This window comes from Leopardus geoffroyi, chromosome C1 (genome assembly GCF_018350155.1).
Source record: "Leopardus geoffroyi isolate Oge1 chromosome C1, O.geoffroyi_Oge1_pat1.0, whole genome shotgun sequence".
NCBI lineage: Eukaryota > Metazoa > Chordata > Mammalia > Carnivora > Felidae > Leopardus > Leopardus geoffroyi.
In genome coordinates this window covers 158,444,822-158,466,313 of record NC_059328.1, presented here as the reverse complement: position 1 = coordinate 158,466,313, position 21,492 = coordinate 158,444,822, and the positions used below count along the sequence as shown (strand labels likewise).

The window sequence follows — 21,492 nt, the reverse complement described above, 5'->3', positions numbered from 1 at the left end:
GTTTTATACTCCCATGATTCTCTAATCAGCTGGAGAAAATTTCCATTGATCCAAACAACCTAAAAACATATTTTCCAGAGAAACTTGTAAAATAACTGACTGTCATCTTTTGTTTTTCTTTTGTAGTTATTTATTTTTCTCAGATTGGGAGAGCCTTTCTGGGGAACCTAAGGTGGAAAGGGCTTTCATGGATGGCACCAACCGGAAAGACCTGGTAAAAACAAAACTGGGATGGCCTGCTGGGATAACCCTGGATATAGTATCAAAGCGTGTTTACTGGGTGGACTGCCGGTTTGATTACATTGAGACTGTAACTTATGATGGAATTCAAAGGTAAGAAGTATTTTTTATAGCTTCATAAGTTTGGGAAAAAAGTATATACATATAAATATAAATATTTATAAATAGTATATATATAAATTTATGGAGAGGGGTACAGCAGGACCAGGATTAAAATACTTTAATTAAAATTAAATTACTGGGTGGCTCAGTTGGTGAAGCATCTGACTTTGGCTTAGGTCATGATCTCATGGTTGGTGAGTTCAAGTCCCCCATGGGGTGAGCTTGAGCTCTGCTTTGGGTGAGCCCTGCTTCTCTCCCTCCCTCTCTCTCTCTGCCCCTTGCTCACTTGTGCTCCCCCCTCTCAAAAAAATACGGACTTTGTGGGTTCAATATCTTGAATAACTTTTGTGTTGACATTTGCATGAAGCGACAAGGTTTTGTTTTTGGATTGTTGTTAACTTTTCTTGTGTTCCATGTTAATACTCATTATTGCGTAGAGCATTTGTTCTTTGATTTCTCCTCTCCAGCCTTTCCCCCACTCTCAGATGGAACACATTATTTTCATTAACTCCTGAGTCCATTTATTTCTCTGGGTCCCTTATGGTTTGTTTCCAAAGAACACTTTATCGTTTAGCTTTCTAACTTTCCCCCAGTGAATAAGTGCGTTTTATTATTTATTTAGCATAATCTGGTGGGAATTAATTGGATTTTACTCTGCCCTTATGTATTTCAAATTTCAAAGAGAAATTCTGACTTGCTTTTCACCTGATGTACTTCAAAGATACCTAAGAATATTTGAGCATAAACTATAGCATACTTTTTTGCATTTTTAAATGTTATTTTATTATTTTTTAGATTTTATTTTTTTTTAATTTACATCCAAATTAGTTAGCATATAGTGGAACAATTATTTCAGGAATAGATTCCTTAATGCCCCTTACACAACCTCTCCAGTAGTAACCCTCTGTTCTCCAAAATATGACAAACTTTTTATTTCATCTTTTTAGTCTGATTACAGTTAACTGTATTAGTTAAATTGTTAACTGTTTTAGTTTCTCTCTTTTTCATATTTTCAAAAATTGGTTAAACCACAGTCTTTAAATTTGACTAGCAAAAACTACTCTGTGGATTCAGCAAATAAACTGCCCAATTTAATTTTCCAAATGACTTGATTTTATTTTTTTCTTAATGGAAGGAATATTATATTTTTTCTTCTTTATATTTTAAGGGTGGTATCACAGTTTACCACTAGATTTCAGATTCTTAAAACAATCTCTACTTGATGAAATGAAGTGATTGGATATTAAGACTGTGACTTCTTATCACTGAAACTGGTTCCCATAATGAGAATATGAATCACTTTAACGCAAAATATCAATCAACCCAATAAGTCATACAAAAACAATTGAGAAATTGCCTAAATCTTTTTTCTCTTTCACAGGTGTTTTGACATTATATTAGATAGCCTAACTATTTTTATGCTAAGGTTCAAGTAAAACATAAAACCTAAAAAAACCAATGTAGTTTCAGAAATATTTGAGTGCTTTGCTGGCTGTGAAGCAACATCAAAGAGCTATATTAAAGCTCATGAGTGCAGCTGAAATCATAAAGTCACTGCCTATTGCTGTGCCAGCAGGTGGCATTCAGGGTTCTGGAATTTGCTAAATGAAAAAGAAAAACCATTCTCTAATCTTAATGTGCCATGTCATTATTGAGTGTTTTAAAGTGTGTGCTTACTTGCCCCCTTAGGTTTCTTTGTTTTTGTTTTTTGCTTTTTGGTTTTGTTTTTTTTTTACATTTTGGTGTGAAACCTTAACATCTTCAGTTCTTAGAGTTCTATAGTGCATCTTTGCTTTCAGGGCTCTTAAGATTTTTCTTGAAGGTCTTTCTATTTTGCCACGAGGCAAAAAATAAGTTTTTTTTCTCAGAACCATCTTCTACTTCACTTTCTTTATGTGGCCTAAGTGAATTATCACTGATGTAGAAGAACTTATGGCAGACATTATCCTTGCTTGGCACCTTTTACTTGTATTTTCTTCTACGTAAAGCAGCTCTGGCCACTATGTGCCTCCACTACAAGTGTGGTGAGCAAACAGGTTTATCCTGAGGCATGACAGTAGTCGTGCTATTTTTTGGTTTTCCAGAATGACATCAGGAATAGGTCTGTATGGTTGTTCTGGAATTGTTCTACTTACTATCCAGCTCCCTAATTGCTAAGAAATGGTTAATGCTGCAGCGTGAAGTAAGTTGAAGGTATCTGCTACTACATTTCCATTCCCTTGTTATACTCTTTCACCTATGGATTTCAAAATGGTATCTCACATCTTAACCCTCTTCCCCTTTTTTGTGTGATAACCTTAAAGAAGCATGTGAGAAAACAGTAATTTTTCAAAAAGTCTAGAATAAACTAGGACTGGTGCTAGAATTTTATTTTCAAGGGTCTTTCCCAAGAGACACATGAAAATCTTTCTATCAAATGTAGGTGGAAATATACCTACAACTTAAAAATATTTTTCTATATATTCTACATTTGGATCAAGAGATTACTTAGCTTTTTAAGCATTTACTTGAACTAATTCCACCTTTAATCAAAATGAAGGTATGAGGCACCTGGGTGGCTCAGTCGGTTAAACGTCCGACTTCGGCTCAGGTCATGATCTCACGGTTTGTGAGTTTGAGCCCCAAGTCGGGCTCTGTGCTGACTCAGAGCCTGGAGCCTGCTTCGGATTCTGTGTCTCCCTTTCTCTCTGCCCCTCCCTGCTCGTACTCTGTCTTTGCCTGTCTCAAAAATAAATAAAACTTAAAACAAAATTAAAAAAAAAATGAAGGTTAAAAAAAAATTGTGTGATGTACATCTTTTGCAACAGGAAGACGGTCGTCCACGGAGGCTCACTCATTCCTCATCCCTTTGGAATAAGCTTGTTTGAAGATTATGTATACTTTACTGATTGGACAAAGATGGCTGTAATGAAGGCAAACAAGTTCACGGAGACCAGTCCACAAGTGTACCTCCAGACCTCCCTGAGGCCCTTTGGAGTGACTGTTTATCATTCCCTCAGGCAGCCTTATGGTATGTTTGCCCCAGAACAATGGAAATCCTGCTCAGTACTAGCCTTGGTAGAAAGATTTTTTTTCACAGCCATGGAAGTTAGTGATGAGCGATATCATGAGATTTAGGTGGCATTTTCAAATATATGGAGGGTTATCTAGAGAGTTAAACTCTCTGAAATTGGCTCATTTAGATCCTGGGGCCTTCTGGAGAAATTGACGTATTTCAGAGTTAAAATGCCAAATCTACAGGGAACTTAGAGATGTCTTTTACAGATATTATTTGGCACCAGCAATGTGCCAAGTCCTGTCTAAATGCTGGGGACAGACAGCAAACAAAGCAAACCAAAATATGTATTCTTATTCTACTAGGAGAAATCTTGTATTCAGTCCTTTAATATTAAATTTGAGGAAATCGAGGCCCAGAAGGAGAAAATAACATGCCCAAGTTGAGGTGACGTCAGAACCAATTTCTCTTCTCTGTTGTATATGTATGACACTTGTTCTTTGGTTTGCATTGGGTCTGTCATAGGCTGACTGTGTTTGGTGTCATAGGCTGGTCACATCAAAAAAAAAAATTATTTTGATTCAGACATTGTATAGACGTCTGTTATTTTATAGTAAGTCTTGTTTTAAATTGGCATGACTATGACTGTATATGGCTCTTTTCTGTGTTGATAGAAAGTTTACAATCAATGAACATTAATTCAGGGAAAGGCAGATTTTACTTTAAAACTCCCTTGTTAAGTGGCGGGTTTGACTTTACAGTGGAGAAAGACTATAATTAGGTTTATTTATTTTCTTTAAACAAAAAACCAGCCACTAGAACTGATACATTCAGGTGAATATCCTTCAGTGTGTTCATCCTGGGAAAACATACGTTAGCTGAAAATGCATGCTGCCCCTGAAAACATTTTTGAAATACTTATTTGCAATAATCAGTTAATCAGCTACTAAATTCCTATTTGTCCTTGACCAAAAATATTACCCAATTTTATCATCCAAATTATTTTTCTTTGTAGTTTCCCTAAATCAATCCACCTGAGAAGGTAAAGAGATAATTTTAAAAAGTAAGTCAAAGGTTAAGAAGGTAATTTTCAAAGCAGACGTGACATTTTTGGCCATGACAAAAGCTTTGTGTACAGTGAGCTTTTTCAGTCATTCCTTTGAGAATGGGTTTTGGAAGTATAAACTGGTTTGTATTGCAGGCATGTAAGGTTTTGGAATCAGATCTGGTTTTGACTTCCAGTTTAGTTGCTGAATAATCTTGGGCAGTAATAAAACTGAGATAATATTTAGCTCTTAGAGTCATTGATTGTAAATTGGCTTACTTACAAAGCGAGCATCCAGTGAATAATAGTTACTTATTATATCTTATGAATGGTAAAAATAACCCTAAAGTTTTTTGGGGGGAGGCAGTTACTTTCTAACCACTGAGGCTAGCAGACAGGGTCTGACATAATTGTCTTGGGGAGAAGAATTCCCAAAGTTATCTAGCTGTGGGAACCCTGTGTGTTGCAGTTTGAGAGTAGGTGGGAGAGTCAGAGCAGGTAAATGTGGGTGTACACAACAACAACCAGCGGTGGTGTTTCTGAGTTTCAAACCCATTATTCTGTTTCACCTACCGGGCTCAAAGTGGTTTCACATGTCCTTGGCAATCATACATTTCTAACTGAGATTTAACCCTGTATATTTTTTCCTCTAGTTAACAACCCATGTGGAGATAACAATGGGGGCTGTGAACAGGTCTGTGTCCTCAGCCACAGAACAGATAATGATGGTTTGGGTTACCGCTGCAGGTGCACATTCGGTTTCAGCCTGGATGTGGATAACCGCCACTGTGTTGGTAAGAAATCACTTTTGGGCTCTCTTTTTGGCAGGCAGCATAAGGGTATATGCTGCTTTTGGACAGGACTGGACCAGCTGTCATACTTCTTAATGGTGAATAAGCCTTTGGTAGCTGACAGAGCATCTTCCTCAGTAGGCACTACTCCCTTCATACACAGAGCTGTCCCATGGGTCTTTCCTTTAATTGCACATTGAGGGTTTCCTTGGACTTCCTTTCCCCTTTGTCTCCTTCCTGAAATCTTTGTCTCCTTTTAAAACTATTCTCTCTCTCTCTCTCTTTTTTTTTTTTTTTTTTTTTTTTTTAAATTTTTTTTTTTTCAACGTTTATTTATTTTTGGGACAGAGAGAGACAGAGCATGAACGGGGGAGGGGCAGAGAGAGAGGGAGACACAGAATCAGAAACAGGCTCCAGGCTCTGAGCCATCAGCCCAGAGCCCGACGCGGGGCTCGAACTCACGGACCGCGAGATCGTGACCTGGCTGAAGTCGGACGCTTAACCGACTGCGCCACCCAGGCGCCCCTCTCTCTCTCTTTTTAATGTTTATTTATTTTGAGAGAGAGAGAGACAGACAGACAGAGTGTGAGCAGGGGAGGGGCAGAGAGAGAGAGGGAGACACAGAATCTGAAACAGGCTCCAGGCTCTGAGCTCTCAACACAGAGCCCGATGTGGGGCTCGAACTCACGGATCGTGAGATCATGACCTGAGCCAGAATCAGACGCTCAACCAACTGACCAACCAGGTGCCCCTAAACTATTCTCTTAAAATTCCATACAATTTAATTTTGAGTTCTTTTCTCTATTGTGTATACTTTTTCCACTTTAGCTGGTAGCCTTAACTTTATTGGGAATAAAGCCTTGCCTTTATTGTTGCATTCCACAGCAAACTAAGTGTTGGGGCAGCTCATTTACTCATCTAGTTTTTCATTTTTCAGTTCAGATTTTATTTATATCTGCCTCTATGCTCTGGGATGCAATTCAGTTCTTTTCTTCTTTTTCTTTCTTTTTTTTTTTTTTTTTACATTTTTTTTTTACATTTATTTTTGAGAGAGAGAGAGATAGAGAGAGAGAGAGAGACAGAGCAGAAGTGGGGGAGGGGCAGCAAGTGGGAGGGAGACACAGAATCCAAAGCAGGCTCTGAGCTGTCAGCACAGAGCCTGAAGCAGGGCTTGAACTCACAAACTGTGAGATCATGACCTGAGCCGAAGTCGGATGCTTAACCGACTGAGCCACCCAGGCGCCCCTTTTTCTTCTTTTGTTGCCTACACATCTTCTCATGATTAGGCTCTTGCCTCAGCTTCAGCTGATGAAATGCACACTCTTACAACTTTTGTTTCTCTTGTCTTCACCTTGAAAACTCTCCTTTTTAATGCCTTGACAAATTCTTGCTCCCCAGATGGTGCTGCTTTGGGCTTGGAATGTAAATTCTCTAATTCTACCAGGGACAAATTTGTTAACTTAAAAAAAAAAAAATGTTTATTATTTTAGGAGGGGGGAGAGAGGGAGACACAGAATCCAAAGCAGGCTCCAGGCTCTGAGATGTCAGTACAGAGCCCAATGTGGGGCTTGAACTCACAGACTGCGAGATCACAACCTGAGCCAAAGTTGGCTGCTTAACCAACTGAATCACCCAGGCACCCCAAATTTGTTGACTTTGTAGGTAATCCCAGACTCAGATAAAAATCACCCTCATTTAAAAAGCCATGTATGGGGCGCCTGGGTGGCGCAGTCGGTTAAGCGTCCGACTTCAGCCAGGTCACGATCTCGCGGTCTGTGAGTTCGAGCCCCGCGTCAGGCTCTGGGCTGATGGCTCAGAGCCTGGAGCCTGTTTCCGATTCTGTGTCTCCCTCTCTCTCTGCCCCTCCCCCGTTCATGCTCTGTCTCTCTCTGTCCCCAAAATAAATAAATAAACGTTGAAAAAAAAATTAAAAAAAAAAAAAGCCATGTATTTCTGACTGTTACATTGACACTACATTGTGTAATAATTTTGCACTTAAACTCCTGCAATTTTAATTTTTTGGGTATACCTCTTGGGTATACCTCTTTTTGATTTCCTGACATACTATTACTGTCTCCTTCTTTGATTTTAAAATCACTCCTTTCCCCCTATTTCCTCTATTTTTCCTCTCCCCTCCCATCTTTTCCTTCTTTGTTTATTTCTAAATAACTTACCTGGTTACTGTTAATTCTTCCTTCACCGGTCTTAATACCTTAAAAACTGCAGTAGGATTCTTGGTATAGATGTCTATTCAAAAGTTAATCCAAAGCAAGGATTTTGATGGAATTACTATGCAGGTCAGTTAATACTGCCTTAGAAATTCAGCCTATGGACCATGTTTTATATAAATCTTAAGGATAAATTTCTCGAGAAGAAGAAAGATTGTAATAGTTATATTGCCGTCATAGCTGCTTATCTTTTTTTCCTCTCTTCCCATTGTTTCCAACTGTGTTTTCCACAGATTTATTTTTCATGTTTATTTCAAAAGTACATTTCTGAATTATAAAATGTGCATTGTGGATGTATAAGTAATTTCTCTGGAATTCAAGAACCAGCCTGTGGCTCATGGCAATGTGTTCTTCTTCCTACAGTTGTTAAGCAGTTCCTGATCTTTTCATCTGAGGTGGCTGTTCGTGGCATCCCATTCAACCTGTCTACCCAAGAAGATGTCATAGTTCCAGTGACAGGAAATCCTTCTTTCTTTGTTGGGGTTGATTTTGATGCCCAAGAGAACACTATCTTTTTTTCAGATACATCAAAAGACATGATTTTTAAACAAAATATCAATGGCACAGGTGAGAATACATTAAAATTTTTTTGCATGCTTTGTCTATTTTTTAATAATAATAATAATAATAATAATAATAATAATAATTTTCTAACTAGAACTTACTTGGCTTGCTAAATATTTTTAAATAAAGAAAGAGAGCCGTTACTTTTTTGTGACTTAAGTTAAAACAAAAACTTTTTCTTAAGGGTATATTTTTAATGATGAGAAATGTTAATATAAAAGCTGACATTCCATAAAAGGAGAGTCAGTAATGGGTTAATTGATTAGAAGCTATTCTTCATATTCAAGCAGCCAGAGGATCTCTCTGGGAAGGATGCTGGGCTTGAAATAATAGTAAAAAAAAAAAAAAAACAACCCCCCAAAACAAAAACATGAATTAATATGTGAGTGTCGATTTACTATAAATTTTCAATTGATTTGGGTTCTGTTAATATCTTCATAATCATCACAGAGAGACACATTATAATCAGGCACACTTTACTGTTGTGTACTTTATTGGATGATGACATCATCTTATATTTGGATTTTATAACCCACTGGAGAATTCTATCAAATACCACAACCAGATAAGGATACCATAAGAAAAGAAAACTGTAGGCCATTACTTCTGGTAAATATTGATGCAAGGCTTCTCAACAAAATAAACAATATTGCAGACAGAATTCAGGAACGCGTTAAAAGGGTTATATATTATGACCAAGTGGGATTTATCCCTGGGATGCAAGGATGATTCAATATATGCAAATCAATAAATGTAATACACTACATCAATAAAATGAAAGATAAAATCACACAATCATCTCAATAGATGCAGAAAAAGCATTTGACAAAAGAAAACATACTTTAATGATAAAAACTCTTAACAGAGTGGGTATAGAAGTAACGTATCTCACTATAATAAAGGCCACGTACAACAAACACTCAGCTAACATTATACTGAATGGAGAGAAATTGAAGGCATTCCCCCTAAGATTAAGAACAAGGCAAGGATGCCCTCTGTTACCACTCCTATTCAATATAGTGCTGGAAGTCCCCGCTAGAGCTATTAGGTAAGACAAAGAAGTAAAAGCCATCCAAATTAGAAAGAAAGAAGCAAAAAGGCAGTTATTTGCTGCTGACCCTATATATACAAAAAATCCCAAAGAATCAGTCAAAAACTGTTGCAATTTAATTAATAATTTCAATTAAATGGCAGAGCAGAAAATCAACATACATAAATCAGTTGCTTTCCTTTACACTAATGATGAAGCATCCAAAAAAGACGTAAAAACAAAACATTCCATGCCCAATAGCATCAAAAACAATAGAATAGTTAGGAATCAATGTAACCAATGAAGTAGAAGATCTGTAAAATGAAAACTACAAAACTTAGATGAAAGACATTGAAGAAGACACATACAAATGGAAAAACATCCCAAGTTCAGGGACTGGAAGAATTGATATTATTAAAATGGTCATAATACCCAAAGTCATCTACAGATTCAATGCAATCCTTATCAAATGACCAAAAGCATTCCTCATAGAAATAGAAGAAACAATCCTAAAATTTGTAGGGAACCACAAAAGACCCTGAATAACCAAACCAATCCTGAGGACACAGAACAAGCCTGGAGGTATCACACTTCCAGATTTCAAACTGTACTATAAAGCCAATGCAGTAACAACAGTATGATATGGACACAAAAATAGACACATTATGGAACATTAGGACAAAATAGAGAGCACAGAACTGAACTCTAGTATATATAGCCAACTAATATTTGAGACAGGTTTCAAGAATAACCAATGGAAAAGGATAGTCTCTTCAACAAATGGTGTTGAGAAAACTGGAGAAACACATGTAATACAGTGGAATTGGATCCTTACTTCACACAAGTCACAAAAATTAACCAAAGTAGATCAAAGACTTAAAAAATGATTTCTGATACCATAAAACTCCCAGAAGAAAACATAGGGAAGAAGTTCATTAGTATTGGTTTTGGCAGTAAGTTTTTGTGCACAAACACAACAACAAAAATGAATGAATGGGACTACATCAAACTCAAGCTTCTGCACAGCAAACTAAACAACAAAATGAAAAGACCACCTATAGAAAGGGAGGAAGATATTTTCAAACTATATATTGGTTAAGGGGGTTAATATCCAAAATACATAAAGAACTCAGTCTAACTCAGTAATGATGACGACAACAACAGCAGTCAAATCCAATTAAAAAATGGACAGCAGAACCAAATAGACATTGTCTTAAATAGGGCATCAAAATGGTCCAAAATGGTCCACAGACACATGAAAAGGTGCTTAAGATCACTAATCTTTAGGGAATTGAAAATCAAAAGTATGATGAGACATCACCTGCTACCAGTCAGAATGGCTAATATCAAAAAGACAAGAAATTGGCAAGGATGTGGAGAAAAGGGAATCCTGATGCACCATTGCAGGGAAGGTAAATTGGTGCAGCCACTGTGGAAAACAGTATGGAGATTCCTCAAGAAATTGAAAAGAGAACTAACAGATGACCCAGTAATTCCACTACTGGTATTTACCTAAAGAAAATGAAAACACTAATTTGAAAAGATATCTGCACCCCTAATTGTTGCAGCCTTATTTCCAATAGCCAAATTATGGAAACTGCCCACATGTCCATTAATAGATGAATGGATAAAGAAAATGTGGTATATATACAATGGAATGATATTCATTTTTTTTAATTTTTAAAAAAAAATTTTTTTTTAACGTTTATTTATTTTTGAGACAGAGAGAGACAGAGCATGAGCAGGGGAGGGGCAGAGAGAGAGGGAGACACAGAATCTGAAACAGGCTCCAGGCTCTGAGCTGTCAGCAAGCACAGAGCCCGACGCGGGGCTCGAACTCACGAACCATGAGATCATGACCTGAGCCGAAGTCGGATGCTTAACCGACCAAGCCACCCAGGCGCCCCTACAATGGAATGATATTCAGTCGTAAAAAAGTAAATCTTGTGATTTTCAACACACGAGAGTATAATGAGTATAGAGTATATGAGTATAGAGAGTATAATGTTAAGTGAAATAAGGCAGTTAGAGAAAGACAAATGGTGTATGGTTTGCTCATATGTGGAATTTAAGAAACAAATGAACAAGGGAAAAAAGAAAAAGACAAAGTAAAGAATAGACTCTTAACTATAGAGAATAAACTGATAGTTACCAGAGAGGAGGTGGGGGGGGGCATAAATAGGTGAAGGGGATTAAGATTACACTTACCTAGATGAGTACTGAGTAATATACAAAATTGTGGAATCACTATATTGTACATGTGAAACAAATATAACACCGTTAACTACACATTTTTTCCCCCCATGATGGAAGCTTTCTTCAAATTTCTGTGATTTTTGTTTAAGCTACCAGAAGGTCTTTCTGTCTGTATGGGCCTCATCAGCTGGATAACTTCAGATATTGAGGCAGACTTTCTGTTGGGGAGCTTCCAAACATCAATATTAGTAAATCTTTTTCTAGGGATAGTCCTTTGTCCTTATTAGATGTCTCCATTCTCCTTGGTATGGGGATTAAGAGGAGGTGAAGATAGCTTGCCGTCTGTGTTATAGGAGAAGTACAGAGGACAGGGGGCCAAGGACCCTTCAGTTCACTAGTCACACAATTTGCCTGTATTCAGTTTTGTTCCACCCAGCAGATGCAGTGCCGTTGTGCATTGTGGTGTCTTTGAGCCCACAGCGTCTCTGCATCATTTCCTCCAGAGAACAAGATTGCTGGTCTGTTAGAAGAGGTAGATGGACAGAAGTGGGAGAATTGCTCAGGATCCGGGAAGGACCTGGTGGTCTCACTGCTTCTAATACCAACTTGTAACTAAGCACTTTAGTTCTTCACCCTTGTGTGTCGCAGAGCCCGGTATCTCTGACCCCGAATATGTTGAAGTGTGTGTGTGTGTGTGTGTGTGTGTCTTCCCCCTGCTGGACTTAGTTTGCATCTTCCTCCCCCCCCCCCCCCCCCCCCTTTAGTGAGTTATTACCTGCAGTCCCTTTCTCTTCCAAAGTGTCAAAATCTCTTATCTGCTGTCCCTTTGTTGTCCTGTTAGTAGAGTTTGGAAGGAAGAGGAGAAAACATGTGTGGTCAGTCTTCTACTTTCAACCAGACTGCATCTATCTGAAGACTAGAGTTAGGTCCACTGAGCTTGGAGAACTCCAGTCAATGTTAGCTTTCACCAAAAAGCAGAGTTAGGTTTTTTGCCACATGTAGGCTCAGTCTCCTACAGATCAGCTTCCTTCTGCTTTGTCAAACTGGAATTCTCATCACGCTTTTTGTCAGTTTCAAGTCTACATAATAAGCAAGTTACCTTTTAAAACACTCTTATAGTATGCTTTGGTGAGAGAGGTTTTACACTGCTGTTTTCCACGAATAAATGTCATTGAGTACGTATGTAGAGAATGAGTTGTCAGAAATCAGGTTAAAGTCAAGATCAGCTGAATGAAGCTCTCAAGGGACTCCGATATGATCAAATCTCTCCCATCCTAAAAGTGCAACCCACATCCCAGTCCAAGTGTCTCTCTAGTTACAGCTCTCTCTCTCTTTCATTTCATGGTTGGACTTCTTGGAACATTGGCCTACATGTTCCTGTTCTAACTTCCACATTTATACTTTCCACTTATTCCTCACTCCATCTCAATCTGCCAACTATGTCACTTCACACTATTCTCATCTTGGTCACCTCCAATGTCGTTTCCTTATCTTTCTGGTGTTCTTCAGAGGTCGTTCCTTCTTTGCCTGTTTCCTATATAGGCGTGTTCTCTATGTTCAACATGTGGGTCTCTTCTCCTCTATTTTCTGCATAATTTTGCGCCTTCAGCATCTTGGACTACCATTTATGTAGCCATTATAAATTGGAATGGGGAGACTTATGGTAAGGCATTTACTGAATGATTTTCCTCCTAACCTGGCAAATGAGGGAAAGATCAGGGAAGACTTTTTTCAGGTGATATAAATATCCCTCCATAAATCTCCCTCCAAGCTCTCTGAGATTCACACCCATGATGCCAACTGCCTTTTGTGTATCTCACCATATATCCCACAACTACCTCAAAACCAACAGATGTAAGTAGACATCTTTACTCCATGTAAGACTTCCTGCCTTAGAGCATGTAGAGCATGACCACTGTCCCTTTCCCTCTTATCACCCCTCCCCACCCCCATTCCTCCCAGGGTCTGGTGGTTACCTAAATTTCTCCCTTTCTCTTAACCGCTGTCATTAACTGATTAACCTCCAAAACACGTGGAGTTCTCAATCTCTCTCTTTCTCACTTCCAAGTCTTTCCTTTCCTACAGCACCTAATTCACCCCTTCCTTTGGGAAAACTGTCCACACCTCCACCTCGCCGTGTGCTTCATTTGGAGTCTGTGTTTCATACCATTCCATGCACATCTGTCAAAATACCCATTACTTTTTGATTTCTACCTCTTAGTTTAATTGCCTCCACTTCATTATAAATCCTTCAAAGGCAGTGTCCACACTTCTTTCAAGATGCTTCACTTTTCTATGACTCAGTTTCCTCATCTACAAAATAAGGTTGCTAATAATACCGCCTTCCTTGAACTGTTGTGACGATGGATGATTCCATGTAAAATCTTTGGGCCAGTTTCTGGCTTGTAGTAAGTGCTCAATATAAGCTATTATTACAAATACTATTAGCAATATTATGTTTCCTAAGTATCTAGTATGGTGTCTGGCACATAGAAGACCTTCTTTTATAATTTGCTAAGTAAATGAATGGAAAAAGCACTACGATGGTTTTCCCTACTTCAAAAAAAGTGTTATTGACTGTGATTCAGATTTCCTTAATGAAAATAAGAAAAAGGGGAAAAGACAAAAATTTCACCAAGAGAAAAGTGGCCCTTTTTTTCCTCCTGTACCTCTGATTTCCATCTGGAATCTTTGCTGGTCTTTTCAAAGTAGGGCAACTTTGCAGTTTGAAAGGCTGTTGAGAAGGTTGGGCGGTCACACCTCAGAGATCTCCTGCCGGTGGTACCTGGTGGCTTATCAGAGCTCTCTGTGGGTGGTGCTTGTGAATATGTGAACTCAGGTATCTTCTCTTCTTTCAGATGTTCTGCAATGAGAAATTTTTTTCTGGAAGGTTGAACAAGGGAGTAAATGTAGGGCATACCACTTCTGGTTCAATTTATCAGAATCATATCTGTTTTTTGAGATCCAAACTTTTGGGAATGGATAGATTCTAGTTTTATCTCTGTGGTTGCTCGTTGCTCAGCAATGTTTTTTTTGTTTTTGTTTTTGTTTTGTTTTTTAAGAATTCCACGTGGGTTACTGAAATATGTTATAACTTTGACACAATTTAAATATGCAGTAGTTGGAAAATGTATGGCATAAAATATATTTAGCTTAAACCTTGTTCATATTTCAACTTACAGGAAGAGAAATTCTCACCGCCAACAGGGTGGAAGGTGTTGAAAGTTTGACTTTTGATTGGATTTCAAAGAATCTTTATTGGACAGATGCTTCTTACAGGAGTATCAGTGTCATGAGGTTAGCTGATAAATCGAGACGTGCAATAATCCAGAATTTAAATAACCCACGATCAATTGTAGTTCATCCTATTGCTGGGTAAGTGTGTTCATGTTTCCTGAAAAGCTTGAAACTGTATGTCTTTTAAAGTTATTGAAAAGTGATGCCACATTTATTTGGCAAGCTCAGCGAATACAAGATTGAACTACATAAATTGAAATCACCTTAAATTTTATCCGTGTAGCATAAGTTTAAGGAATCATTTCATCTCCTTGAAATCACTTTCTCCTTAGTTTCAGCTTTCCCAGTCTTCACTGAAGTGTGTTTTTTTTCCACAATTGAAGAGGACCAACAATGTGATACAGATTCAGTAGAAAAGGATTGAATGTGCAGTGGAATTATCAGGAAAGGATCAAATTCTTTCCCTGCTTTAATGTATTGATACAAAGCGTGGCAAAACTTGCTTAATCATTCAGTAGTTTTCAGAATAAAAAGTCTTTCAGACCACAGACTAAGTTTCATGTTTAACCATTCCGTGATTGGTGGTGTCAGACAAGAAAAGACAGAACAGTTTATACTATTCCTTTTAGGTTCTTACCTTTCTTATTTAAATCTGGTTAATAGCGAATATGTTTGTTTGGAACAAGTCTGAGCGTGGTAGCTGTATTTGAGTGGAGTTTAAAAAGAAAAAAAGTGAGTGGTAAATCACTAAAATCTGATTTCTGGAGGACACAGAGTAAGCACTTTACATAATCTTGTCTAATTCAAAAGCTGGTTTGTGAGCCAGGAAGATATAATACCTGATAAACAACAGTTAGTACTCAAATTTCAGACCTATCTGACTACAAAGCCTTTGTGTCTAAAGAACTCTGTATGATGCCTCTAGAGTGTTTATTTTGTATTTAAATTTCTTCCTGTGAAATAATGTAAGAAACATTTAAAAACTGGTGATATTATTAATAATACATTTTATTGCCCTGTAAAGAGTTGATTTCCTAATGAACTTATCTTAAACTAAATCTTAGCCATTTGGTTTTGAAGAGCTGTTAAATTCCTTTCCTACTGACTCCTTCATTTAAATAATATGAAGTCACATTTCAGAAAATTATGTTTTGGAAAGACTAATTTTAAGGGTCACATGAGAGAGAAAAGTTTTGTTTGTTTGTTTGTTTGTTTTTACCCCTAGATTTTTCTTTTTGTCACTCCTCAGAATAAAAGTTTACCTTGGATAGAGAGTGAGAGTTGGTTTGGGTGCATTCTTCAACCGAGATGAAATGCTTTCCTTGTGGAAGATGACTAAAGAGCTATCTAGTGTGACCTAGATGTTTAATCCAGAGAGGAAAGAGAGATTAAAATCTGTATTCTTGCTCATAGTATATTATTTCATTTCAACAACTTGGGAGTATTTAAAGTAACCCAGGGGTGCCTGGCTGGCTCAGTCAGTGGAGCGTGTGACTCTTGATCTAGGGGTTGTAGTTTCGAGCTCCATGTTGGGTTTAGAGATTACTTAAAAAATAAAATCTTAAAATGTAACCTGAATTATGTCTTTTTAAAGAATCTACTTGGTGACAATAGTTTCATGTCCCAAGTCTAGCACATTGGTTCTCTGCTCTGGATGCCCATTTTAATGCCATTGTATTTATGACTTTAGTTATATATTGCTAACTGAATTTTTAATTAAGAGATCGATAGTACACTAAACTTGCCTATTAAACAGATTTTATTTTTTCTGCATAAGCCCAAGAACATATACAGAAAATGAAATTGTAACATGTCTCTGGAAAATCTGAGTCATGTAGTTTGTTCCAGGGTTAACATTTTTGATTTATTACCTCTTTTTCTAGGTATATATTCTTCACTGATTGGTTCCGTCCTGCTAAAATTATGAGAGCATGGAGTGATGGATCTAACCTTTTGCCTATAGTAAACACTACTCTTGGATGGCCCAATGGGTTGGCCATTGACTGGGGGTAAGTAGGAATCATTGTGAATTATTAAGTTCCCTCTTAGTGTGGACCACATTAAGCAGTATGATGGAGTGAGGAAACTGGTACTACTTGCACTCAGATATTTTTACATCATTGGCACTGGGAGAAGGACATAGTATGATACAAGGACACAAAGAACACATAGTTAGCCAGCTTCTGCTGGGATGAAAACTAATGCACTCATGAACATTCTGAGGATATTGATAGAGGGAGCAGAATGATAGGACCTTGTGGGAGGTCCATACAGAGGAGGCAAGATGGAAATCACATTAGAAGTAGGATAGGGGATTTGATGAAGTTCAGGTGATGTGTAATTTTCATAGGGAGCATCTTGTGGGTAGGAAATCTTTAGTGTCAATTAATTAACAAATGTGTATTTGCATATATATACTCTGGGAGAATTTTGAAGTATAGGATAGAGTTCTCAGGAAATTGATGATCTAGGAACATAGGAAAAGATAACGGGGTAAAACTTACAGAGATGAATGCCAAAGTAGTCTATAGAAGAGACAAAAGGAAGAAATATATGTAGTCTTTTAAACATAGATTACTACCAATATTTTGTTAACTTATGGACTTAACCAGGAGAAAAATAAAATACCTAACTGGAAGATAACATTAAAAAATTTTTAAGACAATTAAAAATTGCTTCGTTAGAACATATTGTATCATTGGTGGGGGGCATAAGTAAGGTGATGAAAAAGAATGAAATCATGCCATTTTCAAAAACTATTACATTTTTAATGAGTATAATCTAATCTTTAAAACTTTGTTTAATAAATGTTTCAACTGAACATACCATTTATGATTGTCCTCCGTGGAAAGGGTGCATTACTAGTTTCTGGATAACAGATAACTAAGTATTTTATCATTTTAGTGCTTTACGGTTGTACTGGGTAGATGCCTTTTTTGATAAAATTGAGCACAGCACCTTTGATGGCTTAGACAGAAGAAACCTGGGCCATATACAGCAGATGACACATCCATTTGGACTTACTGTCTTTGGAGGTATGCTTTGAAGCAATAAAACTGTGTGTTTTTTTTATACTTTGCAAATTGTTAACAGTAGACTCATCCTCATTTGGCAGTCTCACAACTCCAGAAAAGTTGGTTACTTTAGAATACAAAAAATGAGAATGGTGCTATTATGTGTAGACAAAACATTTTGGTTTTTTTCACTTTGTGAATTTTTTGTTTTAGACGCTTTTAGATAATAATTGACAATTTATATAGGTATAGCATTTTGTAGATTACATGTATTATAAACTCCCCAAGTAGTCTATGATATAAATATCCCCCAAAGAAATAAACTACTGATTCTATCACTTTTAAGAATAAAACACTAGGAGTGTTTGTGGTGTCTTGTGTTTAGTTATTCTTTGAAAAAACCTTCTTAGAATTCATGTGGGAAAGCTACTACACATATTTATCAACTGCATAGGCACTGAATGACTCTGAAACTTTTTAGACACATACTGGGTAACTGATATCATTGTTGTTATATAGAAATTAGTGTATGTCTTGTGAAAAATAGCAAGACATAGTTGCTTTTTCATGAACCTTTCCGATAATTTAATGCTGCTAGTAAAGATTGCTTGGGGGTGTGAAATTCTGGGAAACACAGCAGCAATGATCACAATGTTTCAGTTTTCCTTGTCCTGGCTCCCCTCTTGAGTGGAGTTGTGGTATTGAGTTGAGTGTAGCTTGGCATTGTGAAACAGGTGGTTTATTTAGTCTTGAACACAAGGTTTCTGCAAATGATTGTATAGCTTGCGCATTATACAAAACTGCCAGGCCAAGAGGATGAAGAGAGACTCAAATCTAACCTGGTTCTGTTTGACAAACCATAATTAGTCCAGTTAGTGCCGTTTTGTGATCCACAAAAGGCCCTGGACCATATGCTACTTGTGTACTTGGATGGAACATCATCCTACTCTGGATAATTAGCAAGGTGCTTTAACAGGCTAGATACTGACTGTAAATCAAAGACTTTCTCCCATGCATATAGTGTGGAATGAATAGGTAGTAAATATATTGCATGTTCCATCCTGCTGTCTGTTTATCTGTGGAGGAGTGCATGGTATTTAAAAATATTTTAAAAATGCTCTTGAGAGAGTAAGTTTTTATGATGAGATGAGTCAATTCTACATACTCACCCCTTTCTATTTATGCCTTTCCACTTACTCCCTTTTCACTAATGATGTCAGACAGCCATTTGATGTCACATAGGAACATTGTAAGAATGTTAAATTTTTCCTGCTCCTTGAGGGAATGTTTTGGGATTGAATAAAAAGGCACTTTCAATACCTTTTGGTTTCATCAGTATGAAAAAAATTTTAGTGCATACTCACAAAAGCAACACCATGTTCCCCAAATAATAATAATAATAGTAATAATAATGATGATAATAATAATAATAATAGTAGGTTTCTCCCAACACTGCCCTTCATTGTGAATTTCTTATAGAAAATTATTTTTTTTTAAGTTTATTTTGAGAGAGAGGGGGAAGAGAGAGAGAATCCCAAGCAGGCTCTGCATGTCAGTACAGAGCCTGATGTGGGACTCAAACCCACAAACTGGGAAATCATGACCTGAGCTGAAACCAAGAGTTGACTGAGCCACCCACGGGCCCCTGGAAAATTCTTTGATTGCACAACACCATAGAAATTATCCTTCTTTTTATGGAAAGGCTAGATATGCTTGGCTATCTGTGCACCACACAGGAGTGAAAGGTTTATTGAGCTTCTTATCTATTTAAGTATAGTAAGATACCTTCATGAGTGGTGGGATTGAGATTGTCAGTCAGTCTAGATAAGGTTTAGTAAGTCCAGTGACTGATTAGTCATTGATTAGGCCACAGATAAGGGAAATTGGTCTAATGATAAAATTTGTGGCATTTTTGGCATTTTTTGGTTAGCTGGGAATTTTAAAGTATTGTCAAAAAGAAAAATCCACTGATTCTATTCAAAATGTGTGTGTTTACTTTCTTGCTCTGGTAGCATAAAGGGAACATGACTAACTATTTTGAACTTCATGGAATATTACTACAGTTGGAGAGGTAGGCACACTTCTGTGGATAATTTGATTGATCCCCAGAGCTACAAAATTAGTGTCCTCAATTAAGACATGGGATATATAGAAGGGTTGATCTGGAAGGGAGCTTAGAGATTTAGTTATTTCCTTAATTTTACTAAAAAAAGAACCCTCATCCAGCTAAGTACTTGCCTATAAGCACTGAGAAGTTTAGTGCTTTAGGTGGGATAAGAACTCGGTCATATGAGACACATCTAATGCTCTATTGAATAATCCAATTTTTTATTTTTACCTATGGAAGTCCAAACCTAATTGCTATTAAATACCATCACAATACTCCATACATGCCTGCCTGAACCAGAACTGTGGTATCATTAAATATGTAGCCTTCTAAGGAGCCATTTCTAGAGAGTAATAAGTCACAGAAAATGATCACAGAAATATATTACAGATATTTGTGGGAGAATCTTCTCACATTTGCAAGAAGCGTTACAAGTCTATTGCATTTTCCAAAGTGAGCTGTGATGATAATACTAATCACTGGTATTTCTTCTTAGACTATGTGTTTTTTACCGACTGGAGACTGGGTGCCATCGTTCGAGTGAGGAAAATGGATGGTGGAGACATGAGAGTTATCCGAAGCGGCATCACTAATATAATGCATGTGAAATCATATGATGCCAACACTCAGACTGGTGAGGTTGCCAAGTTCTTTTACATGGTTGTATTTTGTTTAATATGGTGGCTCCTTTACTTTTTAGTATGTATGATTTAATATAGCTCCTGATTGTTATATATTCCTGCTACCCAGATAGTTAAATAGTGTAAGACTTAACAATCTCTGTTAACTTTGTTAATCCTAAAGATATTGTCAGGAAAAACACATTTTAGGACGTTTTATGTGTTTAAACTGAATGTTCCATTTGGCATGTTGATTTCTTTTTTTTTTTTTTTTTTAATTTTTTTTTCAACGTTTATTTATTTTTGGGACAGAGAGAGACAGAGCATGAACGGGGGAGGGGCAGAGAGAGAGGGAGACACAGAATCGGAAACAGGCTCCAGGCTCTGAGCCATCAGCCCAGAGCCCGACGCGGGGCTCAAACTCACGGACCGCGAGATCGTGACCTGGCTGAAGTCGGGCGCTTAACCGACTGCGCCACCCAGGCGCCCCTGGCATGTTGATTTCTAAGAAGCAGCTACTTTTTAGTGTTGGGTGTGAACACTGTTCTTTCCCATTTGTTTTCCTTCACCACTAACCCTGTGATCAACCCAGTGGAAATGTACATAACTCACTGTCTCCCTCATTGCTTTTGCAGGTTCTAACTACTGTAACCGACCCACACATCCAAATGGTGACTGCAGCCACTTCTGCTTCCCAGTGCCAAATTTCCAGCGGGTGTGTGGTTGTCCGTATGGAATGAATTTGACTTCTAATCACTTGACATGCCAGGAAGACCCATTCCATGAACCACCCCTGGAGCAGTGTGGTGCCCTTTCCTTTCCATGTAGCAACGGCAGATGTGTGCCCAGTCACTACCGCTGTGATGGAGTAGATGACTGTCATGATAACAGCGATGAGCACCTATGTGGCAAATTTAGTAAGTAGCTTATACATAGGAGATACTCAGTGACGAATAGAACAGAGAGGCGGACCTTTTTTTTTTTTCTTTTTTTTCTTTTTTATGGTTGGGTTATCTCTGTGGGGGAAAAAATCTTCTAGAAGTTTGGATTTTTTAATATGTACCCCCAAGGCTTTAGGAAGCTAGATAGTAAATATCATTCATAGATCATGCTACAGTTGATTTCTACCATTGATTTGGGCTATCTTCAGCAACATTTTGTTTTTTTAAATTTTTTTTTTTTTTTTCCAACGTTTATTTATTTTTGGGACAGAGAGAGACAGAGCATGAACGGGGGAGGGGCAGAGAGAGAGGGAGACACAGAATCAGAAACAGGCTCCAGGCTCTGAGCCATCAGCCCAGAGCCTGACGCGGGGCTCGAACT

General features: G+C 37.6%; 1 protein-coding gene across 3 annotated transcripts in view; it reads left to right on the top strand.

Moving 5' to 3' along the window:
• LRP2 (LDL receptor related protein 2) overlaps positions 1 to 21,492 on the top strand; it is a 200,626-nt gene that overhangs the window by 76,245 nt on the left and 102,889 nt on the right. For all 3 annotated transcript variants that reach the window (XM_045480109.1, XM_045480110.1, XM_045480108.1), the window contains exons 13-21: positions 127 to 333; positions 3,150 to 3,352; positions 5,036 to 5,176; positions 7,765 to 7,968; positions 14,374 to 14,566; positions 16,312 to 16,437; positions 17,333 to 17,463; positions 20,046 to 20,183; positions 20,805 to 21,086. In XM_045480109.1, the coding sequence (XP_045336065.1) occupies positions 127 to 333; positions 3,150 to 3,352; positions 5,036 to 5,176; positions 7,765 to 7,968; positions 14,374 to 14,566; positions 16,312 to 16,437; positions 17,333 to 17,463; positions 20,046 to 20,183; positions 20,805 to 21,086 (1,625 nt within the window). The remainder of the gene's footprint in view (positions 1 to 126; positions 334 to 3,149; positions 3,353 to 5,035; positions 5,177 to 7,764; positions 7,969 to 14,373; positions 14,567 to 16,311; positions 16,438 to 17,332; positions 17,464 to 20,045; positions 20,184 to 20,804; positions 21,087 to 21,492) is intronic.